Consider the following 22,041-nt stretch of genomic DNA (forward strand, 5'->3'; position numbering starts at 1 on the left):
AGGGCAGCCGCTGGGAACTCATGGTGTAAAATATTTGTGGCTCAGAAAGCATGTGGCAGGTCTCTAGGGCCAGGCGGCCTGTCTGACGGAGAACACTCAGAGAAGGCATGCCCAACCACCTGAAACCTTAGGCACAGGTGCCCCAGCAGGGGAGAAGACGCTCCTCAAATCAGTTTCAGATTCGTTTTCGGCAGCCCCAGTGAAAAAAGTGCCTGACACTTCAGAAACAACTGGAGGAGAGCTGTGGTTTCAGGCAAAGAGCCATGCATGAAGAAGCAACATATCAACCCCTGGCCTTGTTTTTACTAAAATTCATGATGCCGCGCTTCATGAGAGCCCAGTAACTGGAGTCCGAGTTTCCATCTTCTTATGGTCTTCATTCTGTTTCATGGCCAGTGACTTTCACCTTCAAATCTTACCAATCGAGAGAGTATCCTTCCCAGGGCCTATGACACAGACTTGCCCTACAATATCTGTTGACCCATCAGAGCCAAGGAAAGAAGGAGATGTAGTAGTGTGAAGAGGCAAGTATGGCAGTGGGTACTGGCAGACAAATAACTTTCTCTGGGAAGCATCTGGTGGTTTCTGAGCCAGCGTTGCTGAGGCTCACCCAAATGCTCCCATGTGGGACTTCCAATTCAGCAGATTGAAAACACAAGACAGAATTTAACACCTACCGGTTTACATCAGATGTCAAATTCAGACACAAATGCACAAAGGAGAAGTGACATCAGCCCTCATTTGGGCTGAGCTCACACTCACTCACTCCTCCTCCTCCCTTCATCTCTAACCACACAGAGCCTGCCTGTGTCCTGCTCAGAGAGAGATCCATTAGAGTCTCCTGCCTGGGAAATGCTGCTGACAGCTAGCCTGGCTGTTAATGCCTTGTTCCTGTCACCCTCTCTCTCTCTCCTCTGACCAATGTCTCATAAGTCTGGACATCACAGGGTAATGCCCTGGCCAACACTATGTCAATCGTCCCCGTAGAGAGTACTGGGTAACTTGGGTTTTACTGCAAGGCAGAGGTTAAGAAAGCTGACTCATGAATCAGACTGCCTGGTTTAGAGTCCTGGCTTAATTAGTCAACTTTTTTTTTTTTTTTTTTTTTTTTTTTTTGAGACAGGGTCTCACTTTGTAATCCAGGCTGGAGTGCAGTGGTGAAACATAGTTCATTGCAGCCTCCATTTCCCTGGTTCAAGTGATTCTCCCGCCTTAATCTCCCAAGTAGCTGGGACTACAGGTGTGCACTACCACACCTGGCTATTTTTAAACTTCCTTATGCCTCAGTTTTCTCATCTGTAAAATGTGGCTGTTATAACGACAATGTAGTTGTGAGGATTAAATGAGTTAATGCAAGTGGCACACAGAGAACAGTGTCTAGCACAAAGCAGCTACTCAAGATCTTTAAGCTTGGATCCTGATTGAACTGCTGTGACTGTGGCTCCCTATCCCAAGATCACCCGCACAAGAGTTACAAAGAGAAAATACCAAGAAATGAAGAAACCCTCGAGAAACCCCTTGGGTGAAGGAGAGGGCCTTGTTTCAAATTGGTGTGGGTGTGGTAGAAGGGTGGCTTTGATTAGAGGCAGGAAGTGACCAGGCACAGCTGTGGAATGATTAAAAAAAGAAAAAGAGCTCTCAGGGTTCTGATCTCTCTTTTCCTCCACCACTGTCTTATAACAAACAGTGCTACTCCCTCACTTACCATGTGGTCCAGGTGTTGGTAAGAGTAACAGCAAAGCACTGGAGATGCACTGTGCTTGTGATCAAAACAAGTAAGGGGGCAACCCAACTTTAGACAGATGTTCCCCCTCCTTAGCCCTCTAAACATCCAGGGCAGGTGAACTACAATCTAAGAAGCATTTCGGCCACAGACGCGGTGGCTCACACCTGTACTCCTAAGGCTGCTTTTCCCAGGCGGGAGGGCAAAGGGCGAAGCTCTGACATGAAGAGTTATTTTATGAGGCTGGGCCTGACGGACTTGGGAGTTTGGGGGCCAAGGGTTCTCAGTTTTAGGGAGGGCTCATTCACCCCAGCCTTCAACCTCTAAGCTCAATGGCACTAGTATGCATTGTTGGACAGAACAACCTATATGGCCAAGGACAAAATAACAAGACACCTGAATAGCACAACTAATCCGAAAGGATACAACTTACTTGATTACACAGTGTAACTTAAGTGGAAATATGACAACAGATGGACCAAGATTTTAAAAGTAGCCCAAAAATCATGCTAAAATAGATGAAGGAAAAGATTACTAATATGACACCTGGACAAGAAAATGTAAAGAACAAACAGAATATCAACTATAAAAAGTATAATAGATGAAATAATAAAAAATATTTTTAAAGAACAAGCAGGCCAGGTGCGGTGGCTCACGCCTGTAATCCTAGCACTTTGGGAGGCCGAGGTGGGCAGATCACGAAGTCAGGAGATCAAACCATCCTGGCTAACACAGTGAAACCCTGTTTCTACTAAAAATACAAAAAATTAGCCAGGCAAGTGTTGGCAGGCACCTGTAGTACCAACTACTTGGGAGGCTGAGGCTGGAGAATAGCGTGAATCCAGGAGGCGGCACTTGCTGTGAGCCGAGATAGCGCCACTGCAGTCCAGCCCGGGGACACAGCGAGACTCTGTCTCAAAAAAAAAAAAAAAAAAGCAGAGATCTTATGTATGAAAAAGTAATCACCAAAATAGAGCACACGATAGATTGGAAAAGTGGCAGAATAGATATAGCTGGGAAACAAATTAGAGAATTCAAAAACAAAAGAAAGAATATCTCCCAGAAAAAAAAAGAGGGCAAAGAAATAGAAAACATAAAAGAAAAGCTAACAGATATGGAGGAGAGTACGGTTATATTTAATTGACAATTTTAAAAAAGAGATATGAAGGATAGAAGTCAAAATGTTTTAGCCTGGTATTCCCAGCACTTTGGGAGGCTGAGGCAGGTGGATCACTTGAGGTCAAGAGTTCAAGACCAGCCTGGCCAACATGGTGAAACCCCGTCTCTACTAAAAATACAAAAATTAGCTGGGCATGGTGGTGCATGCCTGTAATTCCAGATACTCAGGAAGCTGAGACAAGAGAATTGCTTGAACTAGGGAGGCAGCGGTTGCAGTGAACCGAGATTGCACCACTGCACTAGAGCCTGGGCAACAGAATGAGACTCTGTCTATAAGTAAATAAATAAATACATTTAAGCTTCAAGGAAAGAAACCATCTCTGACTTATCTAGACAGGTGAAAGAATTTATGCTCAAACTGAAACCTTTCACAATACAAATCAATACACATTATTTCAACCTAAGTATGCAGAAGATTCTAATTGTAATAAACAGAATTATGTAAATTGGCTACATAAACAAGAAAAGTTTAAAGAATGCTTTGTTGATATTAATAGATTTAGAGTTGCTTTTTGTTGATATTAATATATCTAAATCAAAAATTTAGAGTTGCTTTTTCAATTTATACAATACCTCTTTGAATTTCATGTTAATAATACTGAGTTGACACAAGAGTTAGTGAATTCACTTAACTTGGACAGATGTAGTTTTAAAACTGATATGTTTTTGCTTCAAAGTCAAGTCAATTCTGCTAAAATAAATATGACTAATATGAAGTAGTTTTGTCAGTTTGCATGTGAACATTAAAGAAAAATACTTTTTTGATATCTGATTATTAGAAAACTTTTAAGTATGCTTGGAACAACTTAGGTATATGAATCTACTTTTTCAACTGTGCATTTTATGAAATCTAAATACAGATTAAGTGTTTATAATGAAAATTTACCATCCAAACTGAAACATGCTATAACAGCAAAATACATACTGGATTTTGAAGTACAAAAAAAGAATGTGGGCCAGGCATGGTGGTTCATGTCTGTAATCCTAACACTTTGGGAGGCCAAGGCAGGTGGATCACTTCAGGTCAGGAGTTTGAGACCAGCCTGGCCAATGTGGTGAAACCCTGTCTCTACTAAAAATACAAAAATTAGTGGGCGTGGTGACGCATGCCTGTAATCCCAGCTACTCAGGAGGCTGAGGCAGGAGAATCATTGAACGCCTGAGGCAGAGATTGCAGTGAGCCGAGATCGAGCCACTGCACTCTAGCCTGGGCAACAGAATGAGACTCCATCTCAAAAAAGAAGAAAAAGAAGAATGTAACATATCTCATATTGATTACATGTTGAAATGATAACATTTTGGGTGTATTGAGCTAAATATTAAAAATTTTAGGCCGGGCGTAGTGGCTCGAGCCTGTAATCCCAGCACTTTGGGAGGCCAAGACAGGCGAATCACGAGGTCAGGAGATCAAGACCATCCTGGCTAACATGGTGAAACCCTGTCTCTACTAAAAGAATACAAAAAACTAGCCGGGCGAGGTGACGGGCGCCTGTAGTCCCAGCTACTCGGGAGGCTGAGGCAGGAGAATGGCGTGAACCTGGGAGGCGGAGCTTGCAGTGAGCTGAGATCCGGCCACTGCACTCCAGCCTGGGCGACAGAGCGAGACTCTGTCTCAAAAAAAAAAAAAAAGAAAAGAAATAAGTAATCTGGCTAGGCACGGTGGCTCACGCCTGTAATCCCGGCACTTTGGGAGGCCGAGGCGGTTGGCTCACCTCACATCAGGAGTTCAAGACCAGCCTCACCACATGGAGAAACCTCGTCTCTACTAAAAATACAAAATTAGCCAGGTGTGGTGGCGCATGCCTGTAATCTCAGCTACTTGGGAGACTGAGGCAAGAGAATTGCTTGAACCTGGGAGGCAGATGTCGCAGTGAGCAGAGAGCGTGCCATTGCACTGCAGCCTGGGCAACAAGTGCGAAACTCCATCTCAAAAAATAAAAACAAAATAAAATAAATAAGTAATTAAACAAGAAAGGTCTTGCATGGACTACTGAAGAAAGAAGGCCATAAATCAGGAGAATTATTAACCCAATCCTCTGTATATAAAAATCCTTCCCACCAAGGAGGGAGAAAATAAAAGCAATGAATAACCTGGAGGCTCAATAACTCATAAGGCCCAGAACACCAAAAATGAAAGCAGAAAAGGAGGGGAAAGGTGTCTAATATCAAAGTTGAAGGACCACAGTAAAAGTAGCTATCACAACACTTTATTTGTTACTTACTTATTTTTCGAGACGGAGTCTCACTCTGTCACCCAGGTTGGAGTGCAATGGCTCGATCTCGGTTCACTGCGAACTCCACCTCCCTAGTTCAAGCAATTCTTCCTCCTGAGTAGCTGGGATTACAGGTGCCCACCACCATGCCCAGCTAATTTTTGTATTTTTAGTAGAGACAGGGTTTCACCATGTTGGCCGGCCTGGTCTCAAACTCCTGACCTCAAGTGATTCGCCTGCCTTGTCCTCCCAAAGTGCTGGGATTACAGGCATGAGCCACAGCACCTGGCCAACACTTTAAATCATCCTCTCAAACTTCATTTCCTTGACTGCTTTAGTGTAGGTGGAGAATGCTATATGTTCGGCCTCATTGCTCAATTGTTTAAATGGTTGAAGCTCATTTCTGTACTGCAATCAAGGCAGTGCTGCCTAGTGATGTATGTGTGAACTGAATCCTGTGAGAAGGACACTGGGAGGGGGCCTGCCTAAGGTGGGTTAGAGTCTACCTAGGGATCTAAAGCAGAGGGCAGGATAGCTGGTGTTTGGCAGAGATTTATAGTTGCAAAGCAGCAGAGAGCAAGTTGGAATCCTCACCAGTCATCCAAACTGCATCATCCCAGATATGCTAACAGCTACAAGGAACTTCAGAGGTTCAGAGAGAAGGAGGTGACTTGCCTAATGTCATACTGAGTGATGACCGACCTGAGACTAGAATGCAGCTGCTAAGACATCTGGCAGAACTGACACGGGTTCTCTCAGGGAGAAGCCTAGCCCCCAAGCAGGGCAAGGAAGCAAGGAGACATCAATGAAAGAGATGGCCCTGGAACCCACAGCATGAGTAGCTCTCAGTAAGCAAAAAGAGCCCAAATCCTTTCTCAGCAATTGGGGATATATTTTTAATGCTAAAGGTTATTCTCTTTTTTCAGTTTCCCTTTCCATCGACTTCCTCTTTTACTTCTTGAATTCTGACTTCCTCTCTAGCACACCACCAGTGACTTCCCTGTGACTAGATCTAGTGTGCTTGTTTTGGGCCTTCTCTGCTATGCTTGTAACACCAAAGTTCTGCCACCAACTCTCCTCTCCCTCATTCAGATTACTCTCATTCATTCACTCAACTAACACTTATTGAGGCCAGGCGTGGTGGCTCACACCTATAATTCCAGCACTTTGGGAGGCCAAGGCAGGTGGATCGCTTGAGCCCAGGAGTTCGAGACTAGCCTGGGTAACATGGTGAAATCCTGTCTCTACAAAAAACACAAAAATTAGCCGGGTATGGTGGCACATGCCTGTAGTCCCAGCTACTCCAGAGGCTGAGGTGGGAGGATCCCTTGAACCCAGGAAGTGGAGGTTGCAGTGAACCGAGATGGTACCACTGCTTTACAGCATGGGTGACAGAGACCCTGTCTCAAAAAAAAAAAAAAAAAAAAAGAGTTTACTACAACTAACATGTATTGAGCACCTACAGAATGCAGGTACTTTTTTTTTTTTTTTTTTTTTTTTTTGAGACAGGGTCTCCCAAGAAGCTGGGATTACAGGCACACATTTGTTAATGTAATGCCTTGTAAAATCTTTGTGAAACTATTTATCATTATATTAAAGGTACGTATTTGTATGTCTGTATCCTCTACACCAGACAGTGAGCTTCTTGGGGCCAGGGATGGTCTCTTATTCATCTTAGTAAAAGTACCTGCAGGCTGGGCACAGTGGCTCATGCCCATAATCCCAGTACTTTGGGAGGCCAAGGTGGGAGGATCATACAACTGAAAGAAAGAAGGTGCACAACTAAAAGATGCTTTTAGTTCTGCCTGAAAACTCTCTCTCCAGTCCCAAATTCTTTCCTTGTTTGTTTGTTTTTGTGGGTTTGTTTTGTTTGTTTGTTTTGAGACAAAGTCTTGCTCTATCTCTCCAGTTGGAATACAGTGGTATAATTTTTGTGTGTGTGTGTGTGTGTGAGACAGAGTCTCGTTCTGTTGCCCAGGCTGGAGTGCAGTGGCACAATCTCAGCTCACTGCAAGCTCCGCCTCCCAGGTTCACGCCATTCTCCTGCCTCAGCCTCCCGAGTAGCTGGGACTACAAGTGCCTGCCAGCACGCCCGACTAACTTTTGTATTTTTTTTTTTTTTTTCAGTAGAGACAGGGTTTCACCTTGTTAGCCAGGATGGTCTCGATCTCCTGACCTCATGATCCACCCACCTCGGCCTCCCAAAGTGCTGGGATTACAGACGTGAGCCACTGTGCCTGGCCATAGAGTGGTATAATTTTAACTCACTGCAACTTCGAACTCCTAGGCTTAAGTGATCCTCCCAGCTCAGCCTCCCAAGTAGCTAGGACTAGAGGCATACACAACCATGCCCGGCTAATTTTTTTTTTTTTTTTTTTTTGTAGAAATGAGGGTCTCACTTTGTTGCCCAGGCTGTTCTCGAACTCCTGGCCTCGAGTGATCCTCCTGACTTGAACTTCCAAAGTGCTGGGATCATAGGCATGAGCTACTGCACCTGGCCAAGCTTCACGTTTTCAATTAACCTTTGGATATTTCTCATTTGAGGCTCTCCAAACTCAGTCTGGTTTAAACGTACATCAGCCTCTATCTCCCAAATCACGTATCTGTAACAAAATCAAAGTCTATTCAAGACAACTACAGTGTATACTTAATACTAAAATACAATCAATCTGTGTCTAATCCATCGCTCCGCAATTTACCCAGAGAAAAAAATGAGGCTGCTTAGAGCCTAGTTAGAAAAGAGAGAAGCAAATAATCTATTATTTGGTGGGCATCTACTCCAGATGCTATAGATATTTTTTATCTAATAGTCAGGTATATACGTCACTTCTGAGAAAAAAAGAGACAATAGCCACTAAGATCATTAAATTTACTCTTTTTGTTCTAAGTCTGTACTCAGTAAGCAGTCTTCTGATTAGAAACTGAATGCCTTCAGGACAAGGAACTGGATAAGAGTATTTCTCATTTTAAATTAGTAACTCGAAACTGCTTAAATTTTCTATCTTTTTTCAGATTCAACCATCTAGGATCCTAGAGTAGTGAATATTGAGAGTTGCCCAGACTCCCTGGCAGCCTCTCTGCTACATTCCCAGCCCCTAGTCTTTCTCTCCTCTGATGCACATAATCCTCAGCTGTTAGCATAATCTTTTTCAAATTCTGGTCTCATGAGGTCACTCTCCAGCTCAATCATCATCAACAGCTCCTTCGGTCTATTTTATCAAAATTAAAGTCATCAGCCAGGAACCCAAAGGTTTTTATCAGCTGTCTGCAACACCATCATTTCAACCAAGCTTATAAGGCCTCCAGTCCAGACAAGCTAATTTGCTTACAGTCTCCTGCCTTTATTACAGATGCTCGCCACCATCAGTTGACAATATCAAGTCAAAAATGCATTTAATACACCTAACCTACCGAGCATCATAGTTTAGCAAAGCCTACCTTAAACGTGCTTAGAACACTCACCTTAGCCGACAGTTGGGCAAAACCATCTAACACAAATCCTATTTTATAATAAAGTGCTGAATATCTCATGTATTGAATACTGTACTGAAAATGAGACACAGAATGGTTGTATAGGTATTTGAAGTACAGTTTCTACTGAATGCATATTGCTTCTACACCATCGTAAAGTCAAAAAATCGTAACTTGGGGGCTGTCTGTAGTTTATTTCCCTGTGCTTTTGAGTCAGCCCTAGTCCCCCTAGTCATAGGCCATTTAGCACATCTCAGAGCTCATCTCATTCAAGATGCATTTTCTGAATAGTCTCAATACTTCAGATACTGCCTCGACTTTAAATCCCTTAAGGATTTGGCCAGGCACTGTGGTTCACGCCTGTAATCCCAGCACTTTGGGAGGCTGAGGCGGGCAGATCACAAGGTCAGGAGATCGAGACCATCCTGGCTAACACAGTGAAACCCTGTCTCTACTAAAAATACAAAAATTAGCCAGGAGTGGTGGCAGGCGCCTGTAGTCCCAGCTACTCGGGAGGCTGAGGCAGGAGAATGGCGTGGACCCAGGAGGCAGAGCTTGCAGTGAGCTGAGATCACGCCACTGCACTCCAGCCTGGGTGACTATGCGAGACTCCGTCTCAAAAAAAAAAAAAAAAAAAAAATCCCTTAAGGATTTATGTGCAAGACCAGCATGTTCTCTGGGCCCAGAAAGGGGGAGTCAAAAAAAAAAAAAGGCATCATGTTCAGATCAGTGAGATGAAATGAAGTGACCAAGTCATTCAATCATCAGATATTTCAAAAATATTTCTATATTTACAATATTTTAGTGAAACAACAAGTTCAAAATAGAGTATTTTAGCGAAACAAGATCAAAAAATATTTATATATTTTATAAAGTTTGTGCAGGGCACTGAACTAGGTGATGGGGACACAATGTTCAAGCCAAGGTCCCTGCCTTCAATGCAGCTTATATTAAACAAATATGATTAAAATTACCATACATACTATGAAAGAAAAGAACAAAAATGTCATGAGAGAGAATAACAGAGTAGAGCTAAGAATTTAAATTAGGTAGGTCCAGGAATATTCTGAGGATATGATACTGAAGCTGAGGCTTGAAGGATAAATAGAATTTCACTGGTCAAAGAGTAAGGGAATTATATTTCAGGAAGAAAGAATAATATGTAGAAATACTTCCACTTTAATCACTCAGTCAATATTTCTTAAGAATCTTCTACATATGTGGTGTTTTTCAAAGAACAATATAGAGAAATATAAGACTTAGCCCTTGCATTAGGGAGACAAGACATAAACAGAATAATCAATTATATAAGTCTACCTGGGCTTGCTATAACAACATACCTACCACACACTGGGTGGCTTGAACAATAGAGATTTATTTTCTCACAGTTCTGGAGGCTAGAAGTGCTGGCAAAACAGATTCTGGTGAGGGCTTTCTTCCTAGATGTTGGCCTTCTCCCTGTGTCCTCCTATGACCCTTCTTTGGTGAAGGCCCACAGAGAGATCAAACTTCCCGGTGCATCTTTTTATAAGGACACTAATTCTGTCGATTTAGGGCCCCATCTTTATGATATCATTTAACTTTAATCACTTCCTTAGAGACCCCATGTCCAAGTACAGCCACACTAGGGGTTAGCTCCAACATATGAATTTTGAGGAGATGCCACCAGTCTATAACGTCAATCAACAAACAAAAATAACACTAGGAACAGAGTGAGTTTATTCTATTCATTCATTAAACAAATAATACTAAGTTCCCATTATATGCCAGATACTGTACTAAGAGTGGAGAATACACAGGGAGCAAGGCAGACAGGGCTTCTGCCCTCATGGAGCTTATAGGCTAGACTGGAAGTAGACAATTAAACAGGTCATTACAGCAAAGAGTGATGGGAGTAATGACAAGTCTGGTAGCACTACAGTAACAGCAGGGAGAGCCAACCTATCCCAGAGGAGCAGAAAAGGCCTGGAAGAAGTATATTTGGAGGATAAGCAGAGCTAGTCAGATGAAGAATAGAATTAAGATGAAGAGTAGAATTTAGAGGGTTCTGGGGAGAAAGTGTAGTACTTGCAAAACCTGTGAGGCAACAGAGTGGGTGACTTTGGGAGGCCACGGCAGGTGGATCACCTGAGATCAGGAGTTGGAGACCAGCCTGGCCAACATGGTAAAACCCCGTCTCTACTAAAAATACCTGACTGGGCACAGTGGCTCACACCTGTAATCCCAACACTTTGGGAGGCTGACGCGGGCAGATCACCTAAGGTTGGAAGTTCGAGACCAGCCTGACCAACATGGAGAAACCCCATCTCTACTAAAAATACAATATTAGCCAGGCATGGTGGTCTCTGCCTATAATCCCAGCTACTCGGGAGGCTGAGGCAGGAGAATCGCTTGAACCCGGGAGGCAGAGGTTGTGGTGAGCCAAGATCACGCCATTGCACTCCAGCCTGGGCAACAAGAGCAAAACCCCGTCTCAAAAAAAAAAAAAAAAAAATTAGCCTGGCGTGGTGGTGTGCACCTGTAATCCCAGCTACTTGAGAGCCTGAGGCAGGAGAATCGCTTGAACCCGGGAGGCAGAGTTTGCAGTGAGCCGAGATTGCACCATTGCACTCCAGCCTGGGTGACAAGAGTGAGACTCTGTCTCAAAAAAAAAAAAAAAAAAAAAGTTCCATGAAGGGGCTGGGCACGGTGGCTCACGCCTGTAATCCCAGCACTTTGGGAGGCTGAGACGGGTGGACCACTTGAGCTCAGGAGTTCAAGAAGAGCCTGAGCAACATGGCAAAACCCCATCTCCACAAAGATACAAAAAATAGCCAGGCGTGGTGGCATGCACCTGTAGTCCTAGCTACTGGGGAAGCTGAGGTGAGAGGATCACTTGAGCTTGGGAGGTTAAGGCTACAGTAAGCTTTCAGCCTGGGTGGCACAGGGAGACCCTGTCTCAAAAAAAAAAAAAAAAAAATTCTATGTAGTTGGAAGGTGGACTATAAACGAGAGATGAGTGAGATAAGGCTGAATAAAGAGGCAGGTACCAGACCTGAAGGTAAGTCCTGAATTTGGGGGCTGGGGGAAGACAGGGAGAGGAGTCCTAACATGATCAGACTTATTTTTGGAGGTAGGTAAGATACAGGCAGGGAGAAACATGAAGATATATTTAGGAGGTAAAATTGGCAGGTCGTCGTGACTAGATATTGGAGTTGTAGAGTCAAAATATGCCACACTGAGATATGCCACTTTGGCATAAGGATTATTTTGAGAATAATATACACTTGAAAAATAGCATATGCAAGAAGAGCACTCTGGCCTTCCTTTTTCTTACTGAAACCAGGAGATAAAACTCCCATGTGAAAGGTGCCCTCCTTATACCAGGAGAAAGCCATTCTTATCACCAGAGACAGAGTTGAGGCTGAAAGAAATCTGTACAAACCTTGTTAAACTAACCCTTATCTAATCCTCTGGGCAAAGGAAAAGATGGTGATGTCTTAAACTGGGATAGGAAATATTTTAAGAGAATGAGGCGTTCCATTCCGAACAAAGTACCTATGAGACATGCAGATGAAGATGTCCTCTTGGCAGTTAGTCATTTGGGCCTGGAGCTCTAAGAAGTAGTCTAGCTGGATACAAATTTTGGAACCATTTGTAGATGAGAAACTGGGGCCACAAGAATGGATAGGGGTGGGGTATGGTGGCTCACCCCTGTAATCCCAGCACTTTGGGAGGCCAAGGTTGGTGGATTACCTAAGGTCAGGAGACCAGCCTGGCCAACATGGCGAAACCCCATCTCTACTAAAAATACAAAAATTAGCCCAGCGTGGTGGCGTGTGCCTGTAGTCCCGGCTACTCGGGAGGCTGAGGCAGGAGAATCACTTGAACCCGGGAGGTGGAGGTTGCAGCAAGCTGAGATTGTGCCACTGCACTCCAGCCTGGGTGACAGAGCGAGACTCTATCTCAAAAAGAAAGAAAGGAAGAAAGGAAGAAAGAAAGGTTTTGCCTAAGAAGCATGTGTAGGGTGGGTAAGAAGAAGGCCTAGAACAAGTCCCTGAAGCACGCTTAATATTAAAGGGGCTGGCAGAGGAGCTGCACAGGAAACCGATTAAAAAACAGAGCGGTAGGCCAGGCGTGGTGGCTCATGCCTATAATCCCAGCACTTTGGAAGGCCGAGGCAGGCAGATCACTTGAGGTCAGGAGTTTGAGACCAGCCCGGCCAACATGGCGAAACCCCGTCTCTACTAAAAATACAAAAATTAGCTGGGTGTGGTGGCACACACCTGTAAATTCAGCTACTCAGAGGGCTGAGGCAGGAGAATTGCTTGAACCCAGGAGATGGAGGCTGCAGTGAGCTGAGACAGCACCATTGCACTATAGCCTGGGTGACAGAGCGAGACTCTCTCAAACAAACAAACAAAAACAGAGCAGTAGGATGATAGCTAGGAGATGGTGTCATTAGAGAAGCCAAAAGAAGGGGATGATTTGACCAAAGAGGAGTAAACATGGTGAGGGTGGGGTGGGGGTGGTGGGGTGTAAGGTCAGGTAAGGAGGCCGTGAGACCACATGCAACAGGGACAAAATGAAGGGTACAGACCAGAAGGACTGAAAGACTTCAGGAGAGTACACTTACTCTGGGCTATGTTTCAGCGGGACCTACGTTTTGCTAATGACACCAAGTCTAGCTTTTTGAATAGTTCCCTAAATGCCAGCCTCCAAATTTGACTGAATATGAAATAGACCAAGAAGCAGACTTAGGAGAAAAAATAATTTTCCAATTCCATTTTTGGAATAATGCTGTTGTAACCCAACTGCACTCACTAGACAAACATATTGGATAATGGATGACAGCAGGATGCCCAAATGGTTGATGAATAATGAGCTTAAGTAGGTCAATTAGGAGCAGAGAAGGAAGTAAAAACGCTCCAAAATACCCCATCAAAGTACTTCAAACAATGTGGCTTTGCTGTGGATGAGTAGAAACCACAACAGGTATATTAGCGTGGTCAACAACAGTCAGAAAAGTGATGCTGCTTCTTTTTTTTTTGAGACGGAGTCTTACACTGTCAACTGTCACCCAGGCTGGAGTTCAGGCCCGATCTTGGCTCACTGCAAGCTCCGCCTCCCGGGTTCACACCATTCTCCTGTCTCAGCTTCCCAAGTAGCTGGGGACTACAGGCACCCGCCACCACGCCCAGCTAATTTTTTGTATTTTTAATACAAACAGGGTCTCACCATGTTAGCCAGGATGGTCTCGATTCCCTGACCTAGTGATCCACCTGCCTCGGCCTCCAAAAGTGCTGGGATTACAAGCATGAGCCACCACACCCGGCCTTTTTATTTTTTTGAGATGGAGTTTTGTGCTTGTTGCCCAGGCTGGAGTGCCATGGCGCAATCTCAGCTCACTGCAACCTCCGCCTCCCAGATTCAAGTGATTCTCCTGCCTCAGCCTCCTGAGTACCTGGGATTACAGGCGTGCGCCACCACGCCCGGCTAATTTTGTCTTTACAATAGAGATGGGGTTTCTCCATGTTGGTCAGGCTGGTCTGGAACGCCTGACCTCAGGTGATCCGTCCGCCTCGGCCTTCCAAAGTGTTGGGATTACAGGTGTGAGCCACCTTGCCCAGCCAGGAAATGCTCTTTTTTAGGTTAAAAAAAGAAAAAAAAAGCTTTTAGGCAAATTCTAAGCCTATGAGCCAGAGTGTCAAGCATCTGACTCTTTAAATGCTGACTGCAGATTCATATTTTCACACACAAAGTATCATCTTTATGTATCCTCTGTGGTAAGGTCCTATATTTAGGTTTATAAAACTCTGCTGCACACATACAAGACTTGGGTTGGCAGCATGTTGTGTGAAAAACAGCTGAGTTTGTAAATGACCACACAAGTTTAGCATGAGCAAACAGTGTTATGTGACTGCTAAAAAATGTAAATACAGGCTGGGTGCAGTGGCTCACGCCTGTAATCCCAGCACTTTGGGAGGCTGAGATGGGCGGATCACGAGGTCAGAAGTTTGAGACTAGCCGGTTTTAGTGAAACCCCGTCTCTACTAAAAATACAAAAATTAACCTGGCATGGTGGTGCGTGCCTGCAATCCCAGCTACTTGGGAAACTGAGACAGGAAAATTGCGTGAACCCAGGAGGCGGAGGTTGCAGTGAGCCAAGATCGCGCCATTGCACTCCAGCTCTGGGCAACAGAGCAAAACTCAGTCTCGGAGAGAAAAAAAAAATGTAAATACAACTGTAGTCCACTTTCATAGATGTGTCCAGATAATAATAGTCCAACTGCATTCTGAATTAATCAGAATAAATCTGGAGTGCCGTGTTCAGTTAAAAGGGTCACATTTATTTAAGAGTGATAGGTCTTACTTATCCCTTTCCTTCCATTCCCGATCTTAGATACTCTTGTCTCATGCCTAGCGTGGTAGATTGTTTCCAAAGATCACCCAAAAACCCTCCCATGGCACATGCCTTTTGTGGTGTTACTTTGCCACTCTTCCCATTAAGAAGTAGACTCTATTTCTCCTCCTGGTGAATCCAGGGTGGCTCTGAGTCTTACTCTGCCCAACAAGAAGGGATGGTCACAGGCCTAGGCCTAAGGGGCCTCACAGCTTCTATTTTTGCCCACTTCGTTGTCAGCCACCAAGTCAAGAAGCTGGAGCCAGACTACTGACTGATAAGACGCCAATGTGAAAAGAGAGGTCATGTGGAGGAGAAATGAAGGACCCAGCCAATAGTTAGCACTGACTCCCTAGGCATGTGAGTGAAGCCATCTTGAGTCTTTCAGCCCTAGTCAAGCCAATGCTGGTGATGTTCTATAACTGTGTGACTGTCCAGTATGGCAGTCACTAGCCACATACAGGGCTACTGAATCCTTGGAATGTGGCTAAGGCATCTGAAGAACTTCATTTTTCATTTTATTTTAACTTAAACTTTAAATTGCTAATGATTACTTTCTAGGCCAGCATAAAAGGCTGTTACCACTCAAATCATCCAGCATAATACCACTGAAGCAACTGGGCACAGGGCAGCCAAAAATCACCTTAGCACCTGCCCTCTGAGGGGCTGTAAGTACATATACAGTGACAAGAGAAGGCGGTGGAAAAAGATGCAGTGTAGCTCTGTCAGCCTTGTTTTTAAAAATGGAAGAAAAAATATCTCCCTCCAACATCACCCAAAGGGAAATTTCCAAGCAATGGAATATATCATGAGTCTCACATCTAGCCTAGAGAACTCCTGACTAGAAGAGTAACCTTCAAAAACCGTTTTTCTCTTCTGCTGAAAAACAAAATGTAAACCGTTCCCTAGTTCACTCTCCTTCGGAGGAGAGGAGGAGCAGAAAGGAAATACAAGAGAGTCTACATTGCGTGCTAGACACAGCCACACTTGTAATACATCAAATTCCCTTAATCCTTTTTTTTCAAACTAAGCAAACACAAGTTCAGAGAGGTTGTAATTTGCCAAGGACCTATGACTAGTTAGTGCTAAAGATACAATTCAAAATCAGGCCTCTGAATTTCCTACCCCCTACTCTTCCCACCACAGTGGAATGCCTCGCCTATCAAAAATAAAAATTTCTAACGGCCTATTGAGTTTTTCCATGATCTCTTCACCTAAGTAACTATTTCCAATTAATGCCTTCTTAGCAGGCTGATCTCATTTTTCCTTCCTTCACTTTCCTATACTTATTTTTCCTCTGATTCTACCCATCCTTCAAACTCCAGTTTAAACTTTTTTTTCCTTCCATAAAACTTTCCTCATCTTAACACAATTTCCCTCTCTGAATTTTTATATTACTTATAATAGGCACCACATAATATAGCGTTCTCTGTTACACTGCTTTTCCCTTAAATAGACCTTAACCTCCTTGAGGACAGAAGCTATCCTAATATCTTTGGAGTGGCAATCTTTCCAAATTTCTTTAGCTTTCCCCAGAGCCGTGAGTAGATACTTCTGGAATGGACGAATGATCTAAACTCAATAGACAAATACTTGTTGATTCATTAAAGTCTGCCCCAAACTCTGCTGTTTCACCCTTTGCTTTATAATCTACAGCACATCAATTAACCCAGAAGGGCTGAGTGGCGAATCCACCCTGCAGCCCCGCCACGTAACGCTCCCGGGCCGCTCAGTCACGCCACGCCCAGCCTGCTGGTTGCCGATTGGGCGTGGCCCAGCCCTGGGACGGCCGATTGGGCGTGGTGTGCGTGACTGAAGGCGTGGCTGAGAAGAAAACCTACGCTTTGGGTTAGACTCGGTAGTTTCCGGGAATCTTCGACAATTTCCGGCAACGATTTTTCTCTCTCGTCGACCCACCTCGGGTATTTCCGACCCCTTTCGGGCTTTTCCGTCTGGCTCCCGCTCGGCTTTCTCCACTTCGGGAATTTCCGTGTCCCGCTCGGAAGCACTCGGCAATCGCTCGGCCTCCCCCATCCCCCGGTAACGGTCGCTGGTGAGTTTAAATGAGCCGGGGCTGGCCGGGCCGGAGCCGCTACCGGGGGGGCCTGAGGCACTGCAGAAAGTGGGCCTAAGCCTCGAGGATGACGGTGCTGCAGGAACCCGTTCAGGTAATGATAACCCTCTTCTCTGAGGCTTGGCTTGCAGCCTCAGTCGGGAAGCAGCGTAGGGCCACTCCGCGGCCTGGTGCGGCCTAGGCCCGGCTGCTTCTCCCGCCTCCCTTGCTGCCGAGTCCTGCCTATCTTCCGTCAGTTCGGAGGCCTTGCCCGCAGCCTAAGCCGTGTTACCTCTGGCCCTACGTTACTTCACCCTTAGTGTGAGCGGCTTCGGCGAGAATAACCGTCTTTCCCGTCCGAGCCAACGTCCGGCCAGCCCTTCCTGTCAGCCCAGGGGCCTGGCTTGACTGGGGTTGGGAGATGAGGGGCCGAAAACGCACCCCAGGCGCTCTCTTGCCTAAAAGATGATCGAGAAGCACATTTGATCGGAGCTTGTATGATCTTCGCGATGGTAGGGCAAGTTTGCGGAGGTTTTTTTATTTTTGTCTTATGTGAGAGAGTGGAGGGAGAGTAGGATCGGTGTCTTTAATACTAATTTCTATTTTGGTAACAGACTTCCTCTCCCACGTTTCCTTTCTCGGTGAATTTCCCACCGGACAATGATGGTTTGAGAAGACAACTCCAAGCCTCAGTGCTGAGGTGCAAGCACCAATACCAGGGGAGGAGGTGGAAAGGGCATATCTGGGTTGTTTTCATCCTCTCTGATGGGGATCAGGAGCATTTTGTTGTGCATGTTTATAAGGCATTCAGGAAATGAAAGACAAATAGTGGTGTTTGTGTCTGTTTCACTGCCCTTACACCAAGGTATGCTTTGACGCACAGTGCTGTGTTGCATTAAAGGAACCCTATTGCATTTTAAGTCTGTGATGCAGTGCCAAGTCATTTTCCCCTCTGACATCTGGAGAAACTGAATCTTTTGTGCCTTGGTAATGGACCAGGTCTGGGAGACTTCCTCCCACCATGTGATCTTTGACTTGATCAGAATTGACTTCTATCAACCACTGTCATTGAGTCTTGGACTTTATTTTGAAGTTATAAAGCAAACCGATTTTTAGAAATTCCTTCATATTGCCCTTAAAAGGCTTGAGGTATCAAATAGTAAATATTTTATTATGTCACTACTTTCATATTTATTTCATTTTTCTAAACAGCATGAAATACTCATTTCTTCTAGTTTGGCTTCTTCTCCAGCTGTTTACATATAGCAGCTATTAGTGTTTGAATTAATAAAACGTTAAGATTGTATCTTACGAAATTTTCCTGTCTGTAAGTTGTATCGGTTTTTCTAGAGCTATTTCTTTTTACCAGCATAGTTTCTTTTAAGGTTTTTTTTTTATTCTGGCTGTAGATGAGGTAATTATATAATTTTTTAAGGCCTAACATGAACTTAAATAGATAAGCAGATTACTCAAGTTATTTAATTTCTGTTGCATATTCTTGTAATTTTGTTTTAATAATGATTTTTTTTTTTTTTTTTTTTGCCTTCTCTGGCCCCAGAAGTCTTCTAAAGTGATAAACTAGTTGCACTGATAGACGATAACCACCATTTAATAATAATTTCAGACTTTATAAAAGCATGGAAGGCCGGGCGCGGTGGTTTACACCTGTAATCGCAACATTTTGGGAGGCCGAGGTGGGTGGATCACCTGAGGTCAGGAGTTCGAGACCTGCCTGGCCAACACGGGGAAACCCCGTCTCTACTAAAAATATTAAAAAATGAGCCGGGCGTGGTGGTGGGCGCCTGTAATCCCAGCTACTCGGCAGGCTGAGGCAGGAGAATTGCCTGAACCCAGGAGATGGAGGTTGCAGTGAGCTGACATGGTCCCGCTTCTCTCCAGCCTGGGTGACAGAGTGAGACTCCGTCTCAAAATAAATAAATAAATAAATAAATAAATAAATAAATAATAAAAGCATGGAAAAGAAAAGGAATATGTATCCTATTTCTAGATAGTACCCATTAGGTTTCCTATTTGCCCTTAAAGTACTCTTAGCAGTAACACACTTCAATATTTTTAAGGCTTAAATGTCAAATTTGCTTCTTTTTCATACTAGCATTGTCCATTAGATTTTTGAGATAGTGGTAGAAAGTTTTAGGATATAACTAGGTAAAAATTTTGGTTGTATAGTATAAGAAGAAGCCATTCAAGAAGGGATTTGGAGCAGTGAGAAGAACAAGCAACTTTAACTACAATGATAAAGATCAATGATCAGGGATAGTGCTGCAAATGGGAAAGAATTAGGAAGAGAATAAAAATAGGACAGACATATAAGATACTGTCTTTATTTAAAAAAAAAACAAAAACAAAAAACTATGATGACTGATTGCATGTATTTGGAAAGCAGTGAGAGTAAGTTGGAAAATTGTTCTTTCTTGGAATGCCTCAGAGTTGATGGTATTACTAGGCATAGGAAGAAGTTCACAGAAAAGATGAACAACTGTTTTCTGCATTTTTTTTTCTTGAAAGTTTTAACGTAGAATGGCCAGGCTGATATACCATATATGCCTAAATTAAAACTCCATCTCAAATTACTACTTCTCAGAAGAGTATTACTTTATATTTGAGTCCTTATAAAAGTCTCAAATATGAGGCAGAAGTTCTGTCAGTTCCTTTATTTTTAATAGTAACTATTTGGAAAGACACACTAGGCTAAGTGACTTCAGTGAGAGCTTTTTGGATATTTATAGAAGTCATCTGATGAAATTGGTTTTTTAAAAAGAAGCAAAGAGATTTTATATAGATTTAGCAATTATTCCCGGGTGAAGCAAGACTTCACAGGAGTGTTGGATGAAGTTGTAAATAAGCCTTTCAAAAATTGATTTAATAAGCAATATAGCAATTGGGTACCATATACATGATATTATTTTAGAGATCATTAGATGGTGAAGAAGTACTTTTGGCTGGGGATAAAATGTTCAGGGACAGCATTTAACATGGATTCACGGGGAGGGGGGAGTGGGGAGGGATTGCATTGGGAGTTATACCTGATGTAAATGACGAGTTGATGGGTGCTGACGAGTTGATGGGTGCAGCACGCCAACATGGCACAGGTATACATATGTAACAAACCTGCACATTATCCACATGTACCCTAGAACTTAAAGTATAATAAAAAAAATAAAAAATAAATAAAAAAATTTTTAAAAATGGATTCAAAGAGTAACATATTTTCGCTACTCAATGAGCAATTTAGATTTAATGTACATTGGTAATGAATAACCATTATATGAGCAGAAGAGTTTTTGAGCAGAGGAATTATGTAATAAAAGCACCACTTTGGGAATATTAATCTGGTGCTGTTGGAAACGGAGGACGAGACAAGAGTTAGACATACAGACTAGTAGAATAGTCCAACTGCATGATCACGTAGACTAGGGCTGCTTAATCTGGGCACTATTGACATTTGGGGCAAGCTAATACTTTGTTGGAAGCTGTGCATTGTAGAATGTTTTGTAGCATCCCTGGCTTCTAACCACTGGATGATCCCTCCATTTGTGACAACCAAAAATACCCTTTAGACATTGTTAAATGTTGGGGCATTAGTTTGGAGTAAGAAGGCAAAATTGCCCAGAGAAAGAACCACTGATGTGCATCTAAACTAAATCAGTATCCTGGAAATTCAGTTATAATGTATAATATGAAATTTCAACAGTGACTTTTTTTTTCTTTATATTTTCTTGCATTGTCTGAAGCCTTTATTATCCATTTCTTTTATGGTCTTTAAAAAAAGGCAGCTGACTGGGCACAGTGGCTCACGCTTGTAATCCCAGCATTTTTAGAGGCTGAGGCAGACAGATCACTTGACCCAAGGAGTTCAAGACCAACATGGCAACATAGGGAGACCCCATCTCTTTAAAAAAAAAAAAAAAAAAAAAAGACAGCTTTTTTGATAAAAACAAGAACACAAAATGTATAAAATATTTAACAAAAACAAGTATAAAATTTTTTTATAATAAGCTTTCTCTAACAAAAAATTCATAGTGATTAAAGGCTGGGTGCAGTGGCTCATGCCTGTAATCCCAACACTTTGGGAGGCTGAGGCGGGTGGATCACAAGGTCAGGAGATCAAGACCATCCTGGCCAACACGGTGAAACCCCGTCTCTACTAAAAATACAAAACAAATTAGCCAGGCGTGGTGGCGGGCACCTGTAGTCCCAGCTACTTGGGAGGCTGAGGTAGGAGAATGGCGTGAACTCGGGAGGTGGAGCTTGCAGTGAGCCGAGATCAGGCCACTGCACTCCAGCCTGAGCGACAGAGTGAGACTCTGTCTCAAAAAAAAAAAAAGAAAAGAAAAATTTATAGTGATTACATTTAAGTCTGAGTACAACTTATAGAGGTTTGTTTATATTTTAAATAATATTTTATATTTAAGAATAGCTAGCTGGTAAGGAATTTTACAACTTTAAACTGTTGTTTATTTATCTTTTAAATTAGTGCACCTGGGGACTAACTCATTAACCAGTCGGATTTCTCTGAAACATTTTTTAGGGGAGATGGAGAGGAGTGTTGTTCTTTTTGGCTTCATAACTTTCTTTTAGCAGCATTTTACCCATCTGGCTTTAATTTGTAGAACTCTAGCGGTAATGCACTGGGTGTTGTTCTTTTAGGGGAAGGCCCACACCATCAGTTGGGCAGAGGTGCTGATTTTAGCCCTGTTCATCATCAGCTACTAATCTGTAGTGCGTTAGAGAATAATCTGTTCTCCCCTCAATCCCCGCACAAGAGACACTGTCAGTCAGGATCTTAGAATTGATTGAGCAAAGCAGGATGGAAGCAGTATGTGAGATTCTCTACATGGAAGGTTTTTTCTGATGCTCTTAAGAATTGGTGCTAAAGGAATGATGTTCTTAGCAAAGCTTGATTTTAAGTCAGAAATGGATACAACTCTTGAATATGATACCTTTTTTCCTTCTTTTTTTACCCAGCCCTTGCCCCCATTTCTTTAATTTTAAAAGGACA

The 22,041-nt window shown here is 43.3% G+C and overlaps 2 protein-coding genes across 10 annotated transcripts in view; one reads left to right on the forward strand and one right to left on the reverse strand.

Moving 5' to 3' along the window:
- MYL4 (myosin light chain 4) overlaps positions 1-16,953 on the reverse strand; it is a 35,091-nt gene extending 18,138 nt beyond the window's left edge. Inside the window, exon 1 of one of the 4 annotated variants that reach the window (XM_050765790.1) lies at positions 16,886-16,953. Coding sequence is in view for 2 of the 4 variants with exons in the window: in XM_050765785.1 (XP_050621742.1) it covers positions 7,515-7,597 (83 nt within the window). In the remaining 2 variants the exon portion in view is untranslated. The other 3 variants (XM_050765788.1, XM_050765785.1, XM_050765786.1) reach the window with 3 other exon arrangements.
- Positions 16,954-16,974: 21 nt separating this feature from the next.
- CDC27 (cell division cycle 27) overlaps positions 16,975-22,041 on the forward strand; it is a 67,161-nt gene continuing 62,094 nt past the window's right edge. For all 6 annotated transcript variants that reach the window (XM_050765776.1, XM_050765777.1, XM_050765778.1 and 3 more), the window contains exon 1: positions 16,975-17,136. In XM_050765776.1, coding sequence (XP_050621733.1) covers positions 17,110-17,136 — 27 coding nt within the window. In that variant the 5' untranslated portion in view covers positions 16,975-17,109. The remainder of the gene's footprint in view (positions 17,137-22,041) is intronic.

This window comes from Macaca thibetana, chromosome 16, assembly GCF_024542745.1.
Source record: "Macaca thibetana thibetana isolate TM-01 chromosome 16, ASM2454274v1, whole genome shotgun sequence".
In the NCBI taxonomy this organism is placed as follows: domain Eukaryota; kingdom Metazoa; phylum Chordata; class Mammalia; order Primates; family Cercopithecidae; genus Macaca; species Macaca thibetana.